The sequence below is a fragment of the Talpa occidentalis genome, unplaced genomic scaffold (genome assembly GCF_014898055.3).
Source record: "Talpa occidentalis isolate TD23 unplaced genomic scaffold, MPIMG_talOcc4v2.1 talOcc4.6, whole genome shotgun sequence".
In the NCBI taxonomy this organism is placed as follows: domain Eukaryota; kingdom Metazoa; phylum Chordata; class Mammalia; order Eulipotyphla; family Talpidae; genus Talpa; species Talpa occidentalis.
Genome location: NW_023604972.1, coordinates 76,775,471 through 76,794,809, shown reverse-complemented (window position 1 = coordinate 76,794,809; position 19,339 = coordinate 76,775,471). Strand labels below are relative to the sequence as shown.

At 33.6% G+C, this 19,339-nt stretch overlaps 1 protein-coding gene across 3 annotated transcripts in view; it reads left to right on the top strand.

Annotated features, from left to right (window-relative positions):
- The window catches only part of PPIP5K2 (diphosphoinositol pentakisphosphate kinase 2), a 68,683-nt gene that overhangs the window by 23,252 nt on the left and 26,092 nt on the right, over positions 1-19,339 (top strand). For all 3 annotated transcript variants that reach the window (XM_037530100.2, XM_037530107.2, XM_037530102.2), the window contains 10 exons: positions 1,270-1,344; positions 1,431-1,540; positions 2,184-2,269; positions 4,423-4,548; positions 4,683-4,804; positions 5,073-5,255; positions 10,365-10,506; positions 11,067-11,290; positions 13,002-13,129; positions 13,699-13,813. In XM_037530100.2, coding sequence (XP_037385997.1) covers positions 1,270-1,344; positions 1,431-1,540; positions 2,184-2,269; positions 4,423-4,548; positions 4,683-4,804; positions 5,073-5,255; positions 10,365-10,506; positions 11,067-11,290; positions 13,002-13,129; positions 13,699-13,813 — 1,311 coding nt within the window. The remainder of the gene's footprint in view (positions 1-1,269; positions 1,345-1,430; positions 1,541-2,183; positions 2,270-4,422; positions 4,549-4,682; positions 4,805-5,072; positions 5,256-10,364; positions 10,507-11,066; positions 11,291-13,001; positions 13,130-13,698; positions 13,814-19,339) is intronic.

The window sequence follows — 19,339 nt, the reverse complement described above, 5'->3', positions numbered from 1 at the left end:
ACCAGGAGATAATTTAATATTTCTGATAAATGATAAGCTATTTTGAATACTACATCACACAGAAAAACTATACATCGGGGCCTCCCCTGGTGGCGCAGGAGGTTGAATGCAGCACTGTCAAGCTGTCCCCAGCCTCTGCAGCACAGGTTTGATCCTGGAAGGCTGGTGAGAATCCCAAGGCGTGGCAGACCTCTCCTGTCTCCACCGCTGCTCTCCTCAGCAGTTTATTTCAGTAGATCTGCCTGTTCTGTTCCCTGCTCTGTCTCTGGTGAATCCTCTCACTCTCCCACACATCTGGCCTGTACCCCGCTTGTGGTATACATGAATAAATAAATCTTTGGGCCTCCCCGGTGGTGCAGCCGGTTGGGCGCCACACTGTGAAGTTGTCCACAGCCTCTGCAGTGCAGGTTCAATTCCCTGCTGGCCAGGGAGAAACTTGCATGGTGCAGCAGACCTCTCCTGCCTCGCCCGTTGCTACCCTCAGCAGTCTTTGGTCCATCTGCCTGTTCTGCTCCCCACTCTGTCTCTGATGAATTCTCTCACCCTCCCGTGCTCCTCTGACCTGTACTCTAGTTCTTATATAAAGAAATAAATCTTAAAAAAAAAAACTATATACCGTTTCTTGGTCATTAATATTTACACCACTGGTTGCAAACAAAACCCACTTAAATGATTGTATATATCAGTATCTGAAAATAATTATGGTAATATTGATACTTGATCATCAGTCTGATCTCACTTTCACTTATTGCTATAAAGTTTTTCTATTTAATCTTGGTGTATTATTGTCTTATATTACTTTCTGAGAGTTATTTACTTCTCAGTCTTCTAGAAGAAATTTAATAGAATGAAAGGTTTTGTGTTCTTTTTAGTGTTGGATTTGGAGATGATAAAATTTGAAAACGTACGCTATTAAATAAGTGTTGAACAAATAATTTCTTAATGTGTGTGTAGTGATTTCAGGACATATTTCATTTTGTATTATAAATTGTATGTTCCGTTTCCATCATGAGAATACTTGTAAAAAATCATCTAGTAACTTCATTTGACATGGTTTGGAAAATTTCCTAATTGTTTTAATGTAAGGAGAAGAGCAATATGGTATAGTGAATATAATATTTTAAATTTATACATCTCCAAGTTCTATTTTGTATTATTTGTTCTATTTCCATTTTTATCATTATAGTTGATTCGTGTAAGCATAGGATAATAATATTAATTACTGCAAATAACTTACAGTTATTTTTGTTCTGTCTTTTTTTATAAGATTTTTTCGATCTTTTTGAAAAGTGTGATGGATATAAATCTGGAAAATTGAAACTCAAGAAGCCAAAACAATTACAGGCAAGTGCAATTGATTTCTTGTTGAGTTTTAAATTGCTAATGGCGAGTAGCATAAAGATTCAATTCTTTATTAATTTATTTTATAGGAGGTGCTAGATATTGCACGACAACTGCTGATGGAACTGGGACAAAATAATGATTCCGAAATTGAAGAAAACAAGTCAAAACTTGAACAGCTCAAAACCGTGTTAGAGATGTGAGTGTCTTTTTAAACCCCTTGACTTAATAGTGCTCTTCTTTTATGTGTGACTTTCTGTGTTAATTTCCTTCATGGTTTGATCTGGAGCTGCAGTGAGAAAATAAATAGATTGTTGTATTAAAGAGTGCTGTCTTACTTTTACTTTTACTTTTAATGAGAAGTTCAAAATTAGATTCTCTGCCCAGCACTTCCTATTTAGAATAAAGTCCACATTGCTAACTTGACCACAGATTCAGTTCTGTTTAAATAAAAAGCAGTATTGAATTCTTTTAATGAAGTGAAATTGTTACCACAAGTGTTCTTATTCTAAGCTTTGCATATTTGAATATTTACAATCTTATTTCCTTTATATTTTGCGAAAACATAGACATGTGTTTCAATACCGTTCAATACCTTACTGTCTCTTCAAAATGATCAAACTTTTGTAAAGAATTTTTTTCTATTTTCGTAATATATTTAGATGGCACAGGTTTTCTTCTAGAATATTTTGAAGAATTTGCAAGGTAGTTACAAATTGAAGGAGAGAGACATCAATCTTAAGATCTAGTTTTTCCCTAAGATGGGTTTTAGGTTTTCTTTAGAAGATGACATGGAATACGTAGTGAATGGTATTTTATTTTTTTGCCATTTTATTTTTCAGGTATGGCCATTTTTCTGGAATAAATCGTAAAGTTCAATTAACTTATCTCCCTCATGGATGTCCTAAAACATCCAGTGAAGAGGAAGGTATGCCATTATTAATGGTGTTTATGTTTCAGTTATGTATAGAAACTTATTGCTCATTGTTGATTACCTTTGGATCTTTTTCTGTCTAATATTTTAGGGACTGGCCTGCTGAATAAAGGAAAAATAAAGTGTTTTATCTAACTTTATCCTTTAAGTGAAATATAGGAATAGACTTTTATTATATTAAAAATTGCTTAGGCATTTTCCTTTTACTTGGGTTGTTTCAGAAAGCTTACTTGTCTATAGTTAAACACTACTTAATGTGACCTTTTTCTTTTTTTGGTGGATGGAAAACTCAGAATGTAAGAAAACACCATTTGGAAGACGTTATCAATGTGTTTCTGGGATATATAGTTTCCTCCACCCAATAAACCAGAATGAGCTTTTTATTTTATTTTTATTTTTTTTAAAGATTTATTTATTTATTTATACAAGCACTGGGTAGAGTCAGAAGCGCGGGAGGGTGAGAGAATTCACCAGGATCAGAGCGGGGAGAAGAGCAGGCAGAATGACGAAGTACACTGCTGCCAGCGGGCGGCAGGAGAGGTCTGCGTGCCATGTGGGACCCTCACCGGCAGCCAGGATCGAACCTGTGCTGCAGAGGCTGCGGGCAGCTTTGCAACCCAGCGCTCAACTGCTGCGCCACCGGGGAGGCCCCAGAATGAGCTTTTTAAACAAGATTAATTTTCTAAGAGTAGTCAGCACAGAAGTACATAAATTCATTTACCTTTCAGAAGAAAAATGGACAGAGGTGACAGAAACCATTTCATGAGAAATGCAGGTGCCCAATAAAATAATAATGACAATAGTAGCAATAATTACTCTTGCCTATCATACTGGCAAAGTGTCTTCTTATTTTACTCTTTTTTTCAAACAGATAATTAAAAATGTTAATGAGCATTCAGTGGGATAGAGTTTCAGTCTACTGATAGGAGTATAAACTGATACAACTCTTTAAAAATATAATTTGGTAATATATATCAGAAACTTCAAAAAATGTTCATATGCTTTGACCTTAATTCTGTTTATAAGAGTCTGTAGCAAGGAAGATATCAGAAATCCAGAGAAAGAATGATTTGTAGGGATATTTACAGTGGTATTATTTAGTAAAAATAGAAATAATGATTGGCTTCCGTGCAAGTGCAAGTTTGATTATTATTGGTCTTTGTAGACTTTAAAGTCTGCCATGTTCTCATGCCACTCTGTGACTGGTAACAATACAGATTAATTTCTTGTATCTTAATGTTTATGATCAAAATATTCTATAAATAACTATAATAGAACAATCAATTGTCCCTAAATTAATATTGCCTTTATGGTAAAGTATATACAACTACTGACTAGCCCCAGGGGGAAAGGATGATTTTTCTATCACTTTTAATGACTTATCATTAAGTTCATTAGTGCTTATATTGCTTATTTTTAAATTACCTTTGTTTCTGAAATCCAACACAGATCTTAGAATGTGATAAAAGGGCAAGTCAAAATTAAGTATAGAAATCCGTTCACTTACTTACCTTCCCTTTGTCTGAGAAAATACTTTGGTTTGAGACAGATTTCAAAACTCTGAATTTAAAGATTTGCTTTTGACTGATACTACACAATCTCATCCATTAATTTAAATTATAATAAATATTAGACTCTGTGATCTCATTTATTCCTAACAATTATGAAATCACTGATTCCTTATCATGAAAATGTATCTGTCTTCTTTACTTCAACATTACCTTTTATGTGACAGCACTGCTAGAGGCTCTTCATCAATATAAGATCTGGATCTGTCAGCATCCTGGAGTTCTTAACCTGGCACATGTTACACAAATAATTGAAATACACTCAGCAAGACACTGTGAGAGCAGGGAAGGAGAAGCAATCCATCCTTTTAGAAAAGTGAGAGCAGAGAGGGAGAAGCAATAATTCCTTTCAGAAAAGTGAGAGAGAGCCTTCTCCTAAAGTATTAAAGAGATTTTGAATTTTTTGATGAGTTAAAAAGTTTTAACAGGTAAAACAAGAGATTCCTGACAGAAGCAACAGCTTGCAGAAACAAATTTTCATATGGGTCACATTGTACTTCAGAAGAGAAGTATTTAATCTTGAAACATGTTTGTTTAAAAGAAACAAATTTGATGTTTGTTTATCTATATGTATCTTAGACAGCAGAAGAGAAGAACCTTCCTTACTTTTGGTTCTAAAATGGGGAGGAGAACTAACCCCTGCTGGTAGGGTTCAAGCTGAAGAACTTGGAAGAGCTTTCAGGTGTATGTATCCTGGAGGTCAAGGTAAATTTTGAAGTTTCTTTTATTCGGTTAAATTCATGCTGCATATTTTCATATCTTTGTTTCTTTCTTTAAATATTTATAGAAATACAGTGAGATAAAAATATAGCTTAAGTGATTTGAGGATTTATTTTCAGGAGATTATGCAGGATTTCCTGGTTGTGGTTTACTTAGATTACATAGTACCTACCGTCATGACCTCAAAATATATGCCTCTGATGAGGGACGAGTCCAGATGACTGCAGCTGCTTTTGCAAAGGTATAGTTAAATGTTTCTTAGAATTTCTAGAATTTCTATCTATTAGTGCATTTGAAAGATTTTTACTAAGGCAGTTTAAAAAATTACAAATTTTAAACTTCCAAATAAAGTCCTGAAATGACAATGGTAAGCTGTATTATTATAAAGTTTATTATAAGTAATTAGCTTATACTTTATGAAATTCAGCATATAACAAAATTATTATTATGGTATTTTTTATTTTACATACTAATTTTAAATCTATGTTGGTTTTATTTAATATATTTAGGGGCTGTTAGCTCTAGAAGGAGAGCTTACTCCCATTCTTGTTCAGATGGTTAAGAGTGCAAATATGAACGGCCTTTTGGACAGTGATAGTGACTCTTTAAGCAGTTGTCAGCAACGCGTAAAAGCAAGACTTCATGAAATACTTCAGAAAGACAGAGACTTTACTGCTGAGGATTATGAAAAGGTGGGTCCTAGTAGTCTTTTACATTGTAAAATGTTGCGCTAAATATGTGTATAAAGCATAAATTAAGAGCTTATTGTGTTATAAAGCAAATAGTTACATAATCACTGTCCAGACAGATGTAGAATATTGGAAAAACTCTAGCCCCTATGTGCCCCTTTCCAATTGCAAACCTTTCCCTGTTGCCTAGAAATAACTACTATCCTGACTTTTTATAATCTTATCATGTCCAGGATATTTAACTTGGCTCAGTATGCATTTCTAAGTACTGTAGTCTCAGTTTTGACTAATTTCTCACCATTTATGAAATTCATCCAAGTTTTTGAGAATTTCTATAGTAAATAAATAATCACTTTTTATGTGGTATTTTATGTTAGGGACTGGCAAATTTTTTTATAAATGACCAGATGGTAAGTATTTTAAGCTTGGTAGTTTACATATGGTCTCTGCTGCCTTTTTTTTAAACTATGTTTAAAAATATAAAAACCATCCTTAGCTCATGGACTATGCCACAGGTCACATTTGGTCTGCAAACCGTAGTTGTTAACCCATGGTCTTTTTTATGAATATACTTTAATTAATATATGCTCTCTAGTTGTAACAATTATATTCTATTAGATTAATAAATACTGCTGTGAATACTTGTCTGACTTGTACTGCATATAAGCATACATTTCTCTTCCGTATACTCAAGGAGTGGAATTGTAGTGACATCCAGTATACATCTGTTTCAATTTCAATAGAGAATTTCAGGCTGTTTTCCATTTCCAAAGTCATGGAAATACCCGAGAATTATCATTGTCTTACGTAGTATCCATTCTTGGTATTCTCAGACTGTTCAATTTTGTCCATTCTGAAAGTAGATGTAGTATCTCATTATGGTCTTAATATTTGTTGTCAATTTAGCCAGAATGCTATCATGTGGCTTTCTCTTTAAGTGCTTGGTCCTTTTTTTCTGAGTTGTATGTGTTTTTCTTTCTTTTTTTTTTTTTTATTATTTAAATTTTATTTTTATATTCCCCTTACAATTACAACCCCCTTATTTTGACCCCAAGCCCTCCTTTCCCCGCTCCCCACTCCCCATAGAGTGTCTCTGGTTCATAGTTGTTTGTTGATATTTTCTTTCTTATAGTTATTCTTTTTCCTGGTCCCTTATTTAAGTTTTCTAGATTCCTGCTATGAGTGAGACCATCTGGTATTTTTCTTTTTCTTTCTGGCTTATTTCGCTGAGCATGATCCCTTCCAGCTCTTTCCATGTTACTGCAAATTGCATGTGTTTATCTTTTTTTTCTTATTGAGTGTTCTTGTTTTATGTGTTCTAAATACTACTACATACTCTGAGCCTTATGGATATTTCTGGATAAGCAGAAATTCTTATTTTTCATGAATTCCAAGGTATATTTGTTCATTTTTTCCCTTTATGATTACATTTTAATATATTGTTTATAATATCCTTTTCTAACCAGAGATCATAAGCTATTCTTATGTGACCTTTCTTGACCTTCACATTTAATGCAATCCAACTGAAACTGACTCTTGTGTGTTACAAGAGTGTCAAAGTTGATGTTTTTCCTCCAAATATATGTATATCTTTGTTTCTTAGCACAAGAAGTGTCTTTTCCCCACTATTTGTACTATGGTCTTTTATCATATGTGTCTGCTGTTTCTTTTATTGATCCTTGTACCATTGAAATAGTTCCCCAAATCCCACATGATTCTCTTATGCAAGCTTTCCTCCACTCTTCTTGCATTTGCAAATAATTTTTAAAATAAACTGGACAAAAATTCAATTGGGATATTGATTAAGTTTGCATTAAATCCTTAGTTTGTGAAAATTTGCATCATTTAAAGAAATTTTATGTAATTGTAAATGGCACCTCTAAAAATTTTGTTCTCTAATTTTTGCTGCTGTGTAGAAATATAATTTATTTGTTAATATTGACTTTATATGAATGAGCCTTATTGAACTCACTTATTAATTTAATAATTTATCTGTAGGGTTTTTTTTTTTTAATTTAGAAGAATACCCAGTGTTTTAGGCCTGTTCTAACCTATCAGTAACCAGTTTTATCAGTGAACCTGCCATAAGGTTCTTTTCATGATTGCAAGATGCCCTTTAATAACCATCAGGAAACTTTGAAATAATAAAGGCTTATTGTATACAAGACCAGGAAATTACATAGCACACCTGGGTTCACTTAATGTGGTCAAGGTTGAAGTGGAGACTAGGGGAAAAGAGTGTGTATGTAAGCCAGCACATGGGCTTGGAGTCCTGCTTTTATTTGGCCCACAGAGGGAGCCCAGGGGTTTTCAGGTGCTCTTTCACTCTTTATTAGTGAATTTAAAACCTAAGAGCAAGAATTTGAAGTGTGGGAAGAGAGAATAAAAGGAGAGGGAGCTCTCAAGTCTCCTCCAAATGTGCCAGTCATCCAAATCAACCAGGTTCTGTAAAACAAAGGAGTATAAGTGGAGGAAGCCATCCTGGCTCTTTATCTATTAATAGTTAGTGACTGGCAGTGTGTTTTTTCCAGCTAGCCCTCTTTGAAGTTGATGCCTCAGCATCAAAGCTTATGTTAGGTACTTGGAATACAAAACAAAAAAACCTGTCCTTAGGGTTTATACTACACATGGGTCTTTTTCCTCCCTTTCTAATCCTTATATTTTTTATTCTTTTTCTTGTCTCGTTTAGCTAGCACCTTCAAAATATTAAAGTGTCTTTTTTTTTCTCATCCACATTCTTAAAAAGAAAGATTTCAATATTTGTCCATTAAGTGAATTTTTCGTAGATTTTTTTTATAGCTACCCTTTCAAAATAAAGGAATTCCATTTCTCTTTTGCTAGGTGTTTTTATCATGCAAAGTTATTGAAATTTATCATATTTTCATTTCCTCCATTACAGCTTATTATTTTGGAGGATGTGAAATTAACTCGGTTCCTAGAATAAACTCAATTTTTAAAGAACATGTCACTGGTTTGAATTTCCTAGTATTTTTGATTAGGAGTTTTGCATGCCACTTCTGTTTAATATATTCATAAATGAGATTGACTTTTACTTTTTTATTCTTGTTTAGGTTTTTTCAGCTGATAATATCAGCAGTGCAATTGTCTCATAAAATTTTTACGGTGCCCTATTTTGGTGGAATAGTTTGTACAATTATGTTTTATTAAATGTTTGGTAAAGTTAAGTGTTTGGTTAAGAAATCCTATGGTAGATGCTAGGGGCATTTTCTTTGCAGGGAAGCTTGTAATTATGGGTTTCAGAGAAATTTAATAGTTTTCAGTTATCAAGTCTTTTGTCAGTAAATTTATGTTCTTTTAGATGTTTGTTTATAATATCCTCTTTAAGTTCTTTGTAATGTCTGCAGGATCTATGGAGATTTTTCATGTTTGTATCATCTTACTGTCTTTTTTTACCTCTTGATCTGTTTCACCATGGTTGATCAGGTTTATTATTTGTTAATAAACTATCTTTCAGAATTACCGGTTCTGTGAATTATGAACTTGTTTTGCATTTGATTAATTTTTAATGGTTAATATTTTATTCCTTCTACTTTTGTAGTTTGTTTTGCTCTTTTTCTAGTTCTTGAACACTAATATCATTAGATAAATGCTCACCTCACCCAAAATTAAATAGATGTTGAATCTTTTCTAAAATATGCACTATAAACTAAAAATTTCCCTTTATGTAGTAGTTTGACTATATATTTTGATATTTATGCAAGTTAGTAAATTCTCTCGTTTCTTTTGTGATTTCTTCTTGATCATAGGTTATTTGGAAGTATATTTTTAAAATTTCTAAACCTACTTATTTTTCTTTATTATTATATATATTTTTAAAATATTTATTTATTTATACAAGCACTGGGTACAGTCAGAAGTGCGGGAGGATAAAGAATTCACCAGAGCCAGAGCGGGGAACAGAACAGGCAGACCGACCAAATACACTGCTGAGGGGAGCATCGGGTGAGACAGGAGACGTCTGTCGCGCCGTGTGGGACCCTCGCCAGCAGCCGGGGATCAAACCCGTGGTGCAGAGGCTGCGGGCAGCCTCACAGTCCAGCGTTCAACCTCTGCGCCACCAGCGGAGGCCCTTTTCTTTATTATTTTTATTGAATTTATTTTCTTACATTGTTGTTCATTTTTCTACAGTAATTGAGTCTCCCCTCAGGTGTAGTTCCCGTAGTTCTCCCATCACCAGAGCACCCGTGATCAATCACCATAGTCCTAAGATGGCTGGCGGACCTTGTGCCTATTTTATTTAAAACTGTACCTTTCTTTTTTTTTAACTGACATTTTAGTAAAAACAAAGATTCTTCCTGATTTTTTGGCCTGTTTTCTCTTCTTTACGGTTGTGTGTTAAAATTTCCCACTGTGTTTCAGCGGTTTTTTTTTGCCCCCAAGTTTACTTTGCGATTAATATAGCCACCACAGTTGTTTTTTTATTTTCTTTTTATTGGTTTTACATAGTATATCTTTTTTATCTTTTACTTTCAATCTTTCTGAAACTATATACTTTTAGGTATATCTCTAATTCTGAACTTCACTTTGTCCCCTTAACCTAACAAGACTCTTAAAGAGTTACTGAACTTTTCTGCTATCTACAATATTCAGGATCAACTGATGTCTTCAGTGGAAAAACTGTCTTCAATGACAGATTCACTCTGAATGACTGGCCTATAAGTTTTCTTTCCATCATTTCATACTATCTTATTACCTATCAGATACCTTAAAGCAGAGGTATAATTCTTTGATAGAATTGTTACTTACCTTATAGGTTAGATTGAGTCATACTACCTAACTTCAGCATATGATAATAAATAGTATGGTAGTTAAGAGCACCAGCACTTAGGTAGACGACCAGCTGCTTTGTCCCACTCCTTCATTCACTATTGACTTCATCTTGGGAAAGTTGCTTAACCTCTATTAAGTACCTCATCTGGGAAAAAATGACGACAATAATAGGATTGTCATATATAAATATATGTCAAGTGTTTAGAACCATACACACATTGAGTCAGCAAATTGTCACATCTCATATACAATTTTGTATATTGTTCTCTTGGACAATTGAACATAACCTCATTATAAAATATGTACTCTACTTGTTTGTAGCTTACTCCCTCTGGAAGCATTTCTCTTATCAAATCAATGCATTTAATTAAAAATCCTGTGAAGACCTGTGACAAAGTTTATTCTTTGATACAAAGTTTGACTTCTCAAATCAGACATCGAATGGAAGATCCCAAATCATCAGGTAGCTATTATGTTTTTCTTCGAGTATAAAACAAATAAGAATTTCTAATTGCTATAAATGTTTTAAAATAAGATACACTGATCTTAAGACATTAAACTTCTCATACTGTATAATGTGATGGTATGCGTTAATATGTATCCAACAAATGAACAATAGCTAAGTTATAGCATTTTATCCATGGTAGCAAGAAAAAAGATAAGAAAGCATTTAGTTATATAGTAATGCCATATAGTTAAGCAGGAAATAACTGCATTAATAAGGAGTAGACAAGATGATCTGGACTCAAAATAAAGAATAGAAATGTATCTACTTAAAAGAGATTTATTATAAATTATTGTTCTTTTTCTTATATTATTAAAGTATATAACATAGGGAAATCTAATTCCTCACCTATGTAGTTGTCACTTTAGTCAAGTCTACAAAATATGCCTATAGTAACATTTCCTAGCTTAAGAATTTCAACTTTCATATTTTAAAGACGTTTCTAACTATCAATTTTTAATATATATTCTTAATCTCACTTTTTAGTTTAATGTACTAATGATGTTATATTGTTTTAGATATCCAACTTTATCACAGTGAGACATTAGAACTTATGCTACGCAGATGGTCCAAGCTGGAAAAAGACTTTAAAACCAAAAATGGAAGATATGACATAAGTAAAATCCCTGATATATATGACTGTATAAAATATGATGTCCAGCATAACGGTTCCCTGAAATTAGAAAATACAATGGAATTATATAGACTTTCAAAGGCATTAGCAGATATTGTTATCCCTCAGGTAATTAATTCCTAAGAATTAATTTTTTTATACTAAATACTTTTAAAATGTGTACCAATGGGTGAAAAAAAGATAATTGGTTTTCATGTCCCTGTAAAACCCATAACTTTGTGAGCTTACATATTTAAGCTTTTCATTTGTTGTATTAAATTACTAAATATATTTATCATCTTATGGATATATTTAATAGATATTAAATCATATAAGACCATCATTTGATTTTCTAATGCTTTGATTTTAGGACTTCAAAATTTAAAAGTTGACACTCCTAAAGAAAAATAGTAAATTAACAAACAAGATAACTGAAAACAGGATAGAATAAATCAATTTAAATACTTATTGGGTACTTACTATGCATCTACTACCTCTGCTATAGAAATGTGTGGGGAGAGACAAACAGGGGATATTACTTTTAGTTATTTTAATAGCTAAACTAATTTTAATTTTGATAGGTATTTGTGCTATGATAGAATCAACTTTTTACTTTTTAACCAATCAGAACCCTTGATTTAAAAATGATGTTTTAAAATAATCATGGGTTCAGTGCAGTAAATAAAAACATCTAGATACTAAATTTGGTGGTAAAATTCTCTTAAAGGCACACATTTATTGAACTTGGAAGATAATTTATTTTTTTTATAATATCACTTGTTGTATAAGTCCAGTGACACTGTCATTATGTATCACCACATAAGTTTTTAAATATCATCATCTGATGTTTTAATCAATTCTTTTATGGCAGAAAGATTTTATAATTATGTATGAGAACAAGGATATCTCACAATTATTGGTCTTAGTTGATAATAACAGATGAATAAAATATGTCATTGTATTGTAGGAAAGATTTATTATAAAAGAATATATCTTTGTTGTGAATCAGAAAATGTAACAATAGCAAAAAAGTCACTTGGACATTACCAACTAGAGAAAAGCATTGCAATGTTATGGAAAATCTTTGAAGACCATTTCCCTTAGTTGTGCAGATATGATTTTTCTCATAAATGCATATATGTAACAAATGTATTCTTTGCAAAAAACAGAATCAGGAACATTATACTACTCTACAACCTGATTTTTTTTTCATTTCACTTAGCATCAATAGCTTTACATATATGTAAACCTATTATATGTGTATGTGTATATATATATATTTATTATTTCTAATGCTGAATGGTGTGATATAATACTAATTGATTTAACCAATTTCTTATATTTGGAGACCTTTATTGTTAAAAATTTCTTTCATTTTTCTACATATATGTCTTTACATGCACTCAAGATAATATTTGTAGCTCCAGGAAACTTACCAGTTTTATTGGAGATGAACAATGTATGAGAATCCCTGTTTACTCATACCTTGTTTATGACTAAAAATAAATTACCCCTAATGATTTTCAATTCCAACATTTTCCAGTCTTTCTTTTAGGGTCATATTGAGTTAAACTATTCATAAGAATTATATTCATCCACTCATCCTTTCCTCTACAAAGTTACTTGCTTTTTTCATTTCTACCAAAAAACTCCTTTCAGTTATGCTTAAGAGTTTGGGGAATAGTATACATGAAGTAGCAGTAATATAAACTAGGAATGTATAATCTTGAAAAAAGGTCTAATAAAAGTATTTGTTTCTCACAAGAATAATTCAATTCTGCACTTGCTAGAACTCTTTTTCTTTATACCTTTTTTCTAATGTCATCTATTTTCTGTTCAGGAGTATGGTATAACTAAAGCTGAAAAACTGGAGATTGCCAAAGGCTACTGCACTCCTCTAGTCAGAAAAATTCGTTCAGATCTTCAGAGGACACAAGATGATGACACCGTAAATAAACTTCATCCTGTGTAAGACATTGTACTGGGATTTGTATTACTGTGCATCCATTTTTCACGTGTCAAATGTAAATTACTTTTTAATGTTCCTATGAAGAAATCAGGAGTGTGTCCCTTGCTGTCGAACTAAGGATTACATAGATATACTTAATAGTTAGCTTCCAACCAACGTTCTTTTTTGGCTCCAAATTTTGTGGGAAATTGAGCAGAACAGTAAAAGGGGTTATTTATTGTCATTACAGGAGATTATCAGTGTGAACCCCATTCAGTAATACAAATGTCTGTGAGCTTCTTTAGGATTATGACTTTTTCCATTGCTTTTAGAGGAGCTAAAATGACCTATTTACAGTAACTACTAAAAATGACTCATCTTTGACTAATTCAGACTCCTCGTTATTTCTTATTAACTTATGTTAGAGCAAGATATACTAAGACAATTACTCACTTGTGATTGGAAGAGTTACGTATTAACTTTGGTCTTTTACTTCTAGTAAGATTGAATGCTATTTAATAAAATAATTTCAGTACTTACTAAAGTTAGGCTGTATGGTTGTTTTGACACTGTTTGCTTCTAACTTTAGGTATTCCAGAGGTGTTTTGTCTCCTGAACGCCATGTCCGTACCAGATTATATTTCACTAGTGAAAGTCATGTACATTCTTTATTATCTATTCTTCGCTATGGTGCCTTATGCAATGTAAGTAGAATAAGCTATTCCAATCTACTGAAAAAATGCTTCCTTGAATTTGTAATCAAATTGCTAACAATGCAGTTTTTATTGGGCAATTTTAGTAATTCTTTATTTACACTCTTTTGTCAGGGGTCTGCTTCATACCAAGCATTTTGCTAGAAGTTAGGGATAAAGATATATTCTCTTTCCTTCAAACAAGATAAATTTAATCAAATAATAACACAAAATATTGTTGATGATGGTATATAGACTGGTGACAGTGGGATAGAGAAACTCATGAATTAAGTTATTTAGTGGTTAGAATGGATAGGACTTGGTGTTTGGTTGGACATTGTGCCTCTAATCTACTATTATATAATGAATCATATCAAAACTTAATGACTTAAAATATTCAGTTTTTGTATTTCTCATAGTTTAGAGACTTGACTGGTTATTTAAACAGTTTCATTTAGGTATCTCATAGGGTTGTAGTCAGACTTGGCTGGGATTCAAATCATTTCAAAGTTTTCCTTTCATTTCTGATGTTGTCTGAAAGTTGGGACATAAGCTCTGGTTACTTGTTAGAACAACTACATCTGACCTCTTTATGAGGCCTGCTTCTTCAAAATATGGCAGCTGAGTACCCAGAGTGAGTTTCTTGAGGAAACAAAGTACAAGTACAAGGCATTTTTATTTTTTATTTATTGTGAAAGATTTATTTATTTATGCATATAAGAACTGGGATACAGGCCAGAGGTGCAGGGGTGTAGGAGGATTCACCAGAGACAGAGCAGGGAAGAGAACGGGCAGATTGACTGAAATACACTGCTAAGGAGAGCAGCGAATAAGACAGGAGAGGTCCGCTGTGCCATGTGGGTTAGCTCACTAGCCAGAGATTGAACTCTTGCTCCAGTGGCTGTGGATGGCTTCATAGTGGTGAGACTTTACCCCTTGCACCTCCATGGAGGCCTAAGTACAAGACATTTTAATGACTTAACTTCTGAAGTCACAGTATGTCACTTTTCCTGAACTTTATTGGTTGAAGCAGTCACAGAAATCCATCCACATTCAAAGGGGAAGGGAAATAAGTCCACTTTACTGGATGATTGGCATGCCACTATCACATTGTAAGATGCGTACTTGGAATTGGATGTATTATGGCAGTTATCTTTGGAAAATAGACTCTATCACAATATGCCCCTTGACCACATAATCCATGTACTTCCCACATGCAAAATCCACTTAACCTCTTCTCGAGTATTCCCCCCAATTTATCCTATTATAACATAAATAGGAACACATCTAGATCAGGTTCAGATATGAATGGGGCCCCTTGGATGTAACACCTGGAGTGCTCAAGAGAATTCAGTCTTAGTTCATATACCTGTGAAATGAAGAGACTAATTATCTGTCGTTCAAGTACGCAAAATACAATGATGGAATAGGCAGAGGGTAACTTCTGTAGTATATCTTTTCAAAAGAGGGGAAAACAGAAGGCATGCCACAGTTACTGGTCCATAGCAATTTTGAAATCTACCTATGTTTATGTTACTTGTTCTGTAATTAATGATTTGTTGTCCTGCCAGGAAGTTGTTTAGAATACCTCATGGCTTCACAATTTAGCATCTTGATTACTTCAGTCTAGGTGATCCTTCATTTTCCATGCTTGCAGCTGAGAAATTTTCTTCAACCTGCTCCCTACCCAGAAAAGTTTAGGGATCCAAAGGTCTGAATTTTTCTTCAAGGTAATAATTAAAAAAGCAAAGCAAAATGAAATAATTTATAATACATTGCATTAAACAAATTACATCCACAGGCCTCTTAAGGACAAGCCCTTTCCTACTTTGGACTCCCTTTGTGGCTATTATTAACACTTACTAATCCTTATTGCATTAACAGTGAGTACCTGAGTGTTGATAAGATCCTATTGATGAGGCCTAGGCTATAGAGGGGGTTTCAGATATCCTTGACTTCAGTGTAAGAAAGAATTCATGATGTTTCAGAGTAGTTGAAGTAGGAATGAAGTTTTTATTGCAAGCAGTAGTATACATTCACTCTAGAGAGTGTGGGCAGATTCAACAGAGAATCTCCTTGGGTCTTGAGACTGCTGATATAGAATGTGAAGTAGGCGCTTACACACGGATGTGGTTTTGAGCTTCTTTTGGCCAGTTTCCTTGTTTGACGAGACTGTTGAGTCATAACAGGACAAAGGTTAAACCAAGATACTTTAAATAAATAGGGTTTGAGTCATCTCCCAGAACATACACAGTTGTTTTTTAGAGTTACTAGATTGGTGGGTAGCACTGCAGTTTACTTTATTTCTACCTCAAGAGATTTTAGTCTCTTCCCTTATTTAATCTCTTATTTACTAGCCCTATGAAAACAGTGGGATGACCAAAGTTCAAATTTCTGTCCTTGAATCCTTTCCCTTTGTCTGTCCTGGGGCCCTTGTCCCATTCCTCTCTGAATGATATTTCATCCTCTTTGTTACTTAAAGGGGTAAAGGTATAATGATCTCAATATTCCGTAGCGACTTTTTGTTGAATGTGTGTGTAATCACTACCTACAGGTATAAGGAGTGAGATTCTGTCTCAGCCTGTGAGAGACAGAGATAGACATAGGGCTGTGGGTTTGGAACAGGTTAAAACCTCTGTATTAATCATTTTTGCAGATGGCTGTTAATTGTTGACACCAAGAGCTTAAACACTATTAGGAGGATAAGAGAAACTCAGGATCCTCTAAGTGAGGAGACCCAAGATAACCATTCTGTATCTTATCCCATGGACTCAACATCTCTTGAATTCTTACAGCCTTTTGGAAACAAATGGCACTAATTAATTTGAGAAATAAGGGCAAAAAATCTAAAAACATAAACATGTTCTACTAACAGTAGCTGTCGGACCTAATGAGTTCATTAATCTAGCCAAACCAATTAGAAAGCACTTTGTTTAAAATAGGTTTCTTTCTATTTTGGTTGTCAGCTGGTTCTGAAGCTCAACTCAAGACTATTGCTATTATTCATCTGTAAATATAAGCCTCAAAGAGAAAAAGTTAGAGAGAGAGAGAGAGAGAGAGAGAGAGAGAGTGTGTGTGTTTACTTTAAGGCCTGAGAACAATTTAACCATTTAGCTTCCCTTATACTCAGAAAGTTTTTTGTGTCTTTGAAAGGTCTTGAAGGACTCCTCAGATTCTCCTGAAGTCTTAGCAAGTATTTTATAATCATATCTGTGTTCTCCTGATAGATTCTTGTATTTCTTTTCTTCCTAAAAGCCACTTTTTAATTATAGCCCTCTGGAGAGACTGAGAATGAGAAACAATTTTGTTTTGATCTTAGCAAGTTTTGACTCTTGGCTCCCTTATAATTAGCAATTTCCCTTTAACTCATTTTTCTCCTTTCATAATTTATCACAGGCATTGAGAAGTCTTTTGGTGTCATTTTTAATGTTTTTCTGGGAAATTTTTCTAGGTTGCTCGCTGGGTTCATCAGATACACTCCCTCTACTGTCTACAGACTAGTTCCTGTACTTTATGCCACTAGAGTACAGGATGCTTTAGGGTGCTTCTAGTAACATTTTTCTTAACCTTTTTATAATCCCTCACCGACAACCTCTTCAAGAATCCTTTAGATTTTCACAGACACTCTCCTTATGAGGCCCCTTAACTTTCACCAACACTTTTCTGAGGCCCTTCCAGATATAGAGGGTACAAAAAGAAAAGAGAATCAAGAAAGATTCTTGTAAATTCTAACCAAGTAACTTAGAAGATGATTCTACCATTCACTGAGTTAAGTAACACTTGTGGGGAAAATGAGGCCTTAGAAGAAATGTAGTGAGTTTTTGTTTCAGATAAACTGAGTTGGAGATACCATCCATCATTAAGTGAAAATGACCAGTACTTGTTTATAACATGGATAGAGGTTTGGGTTCATATAGAGTTGGGGAGCCAACGTATTAACCACGGAGGCTATTGACAAGATTCCCAGAGAGTTTGTGTTGGAAAACATAAAATGTTTTAGGAATTGTCAGTGAAAGTGACATGTATGAAAGAGACTTAGTGATTTTCATATCCCCTTTCTTTCTTCATACGATTAAACCATAGATTACCTAGAATACAATATCACTTATGTAAAAATATTATAAAATGATCCTTTCTCCCACCTTTAAGCTAGCAAAAAGAATTTTCCTTTAACTTTATATATATATATATAGAGAGAGAGAGAGAGTACATATATCAATGTACAACCTTTATAAAAAAGTGATCTTTAAAAGAAAATTCATGCGATTTATTTTTCTCTGTTCTTTTAGAATAAAGGACTGTGAAATGTATAATGAAGACTTGGTATATGTCTCTTTATTCTTAATCTGTCTTATTGTTGGGACTTGATAAATAATTATCATCAAAGATACCCTAAGGCAATTTCAGTTTTCTGTTCCCATCTAAATTTCCAATCTATATGTTCTTTCCTGTTTGGTTTCTTGTCTCGTTAACAAATAGCAATGTGATATACCTTAGTGGAGCTTTTATAAGAAATAGTGAGTGAAAAAAATTTAGCAAGGTAAGAGTTTGTATGTCCAGTAGTAATGTTGGAATTGATTTGGGGGAGGAGAGACACACCTTTCACATGGTGCCCTTTTTTTTACGCTCTTGGATTTAGAAGGGGAGGGAACTCAGATGGGTAAAATGGAAAAACATAAGTTTGGAGAGCCAGTGCATTGGGGGTCCTAAAGGGATTAGGAGACCTTGAAAGGTTTTAAGCAGGGAAGTTAGTGACATTGGTTGATATGTAGACAATTGATAGGTAACAATTGATATGAAAACACCAGTTAGAAAACCCTCATAGTGATCCAAGGAAAGATGATATAATTTGTACTATTGTAATGGCAACAGAACTAGAGCTTATTGAGTGTATGTTGTATTCACCCCGAATTTCTAAATCAAAAGCTGCCCACCCACTCCCCGTTCTCTAGAGAAGAGAGAGAGGCTGGGAGTAAAGTTAATGATCCACCAGGCCAGTGTGATAAAGCCCCCTTAAAAATCCTAATAGCATGAGGTTCAGGATTCAGAGAACTTTCAGGTTGGTGATCACATTCACATACCAGGAAAGTAATGTAACCTAATTCTACAGGGACAGGAGCTCCTATATTGGGGACCTTTCCAGACCTGACCCCATGTATCTTTATCTGGCTCTTCATTTGTGTCCTTTATCATTTAATAAACTGATAAACATTAAAAAAAATAAAGCAAAAGTCAAACATCTACATTCTTTTATTAGCTTGTGTTTCCGGGATTTAAAATATATATATATATTACATGTATTTACTAGAATGAAAATTAAAGTCTGTAGCAAAATGATATTCTGTTCTCTAAATTTCAAAAAAATCTATTGGAATTATAATTTATTATCCAAACTCATATTATCCTTGTAAGAACCTGTAGTAGACTTACAATCTTGTTCAATCTCTTCCCAATTTTTGATTTTTCATTGCAGAATAGGTCAAATCTCTCTTTCCTTAGTAAATTTTTTTAAAAGTCTTGGTAAGGAAGAAATAGCAC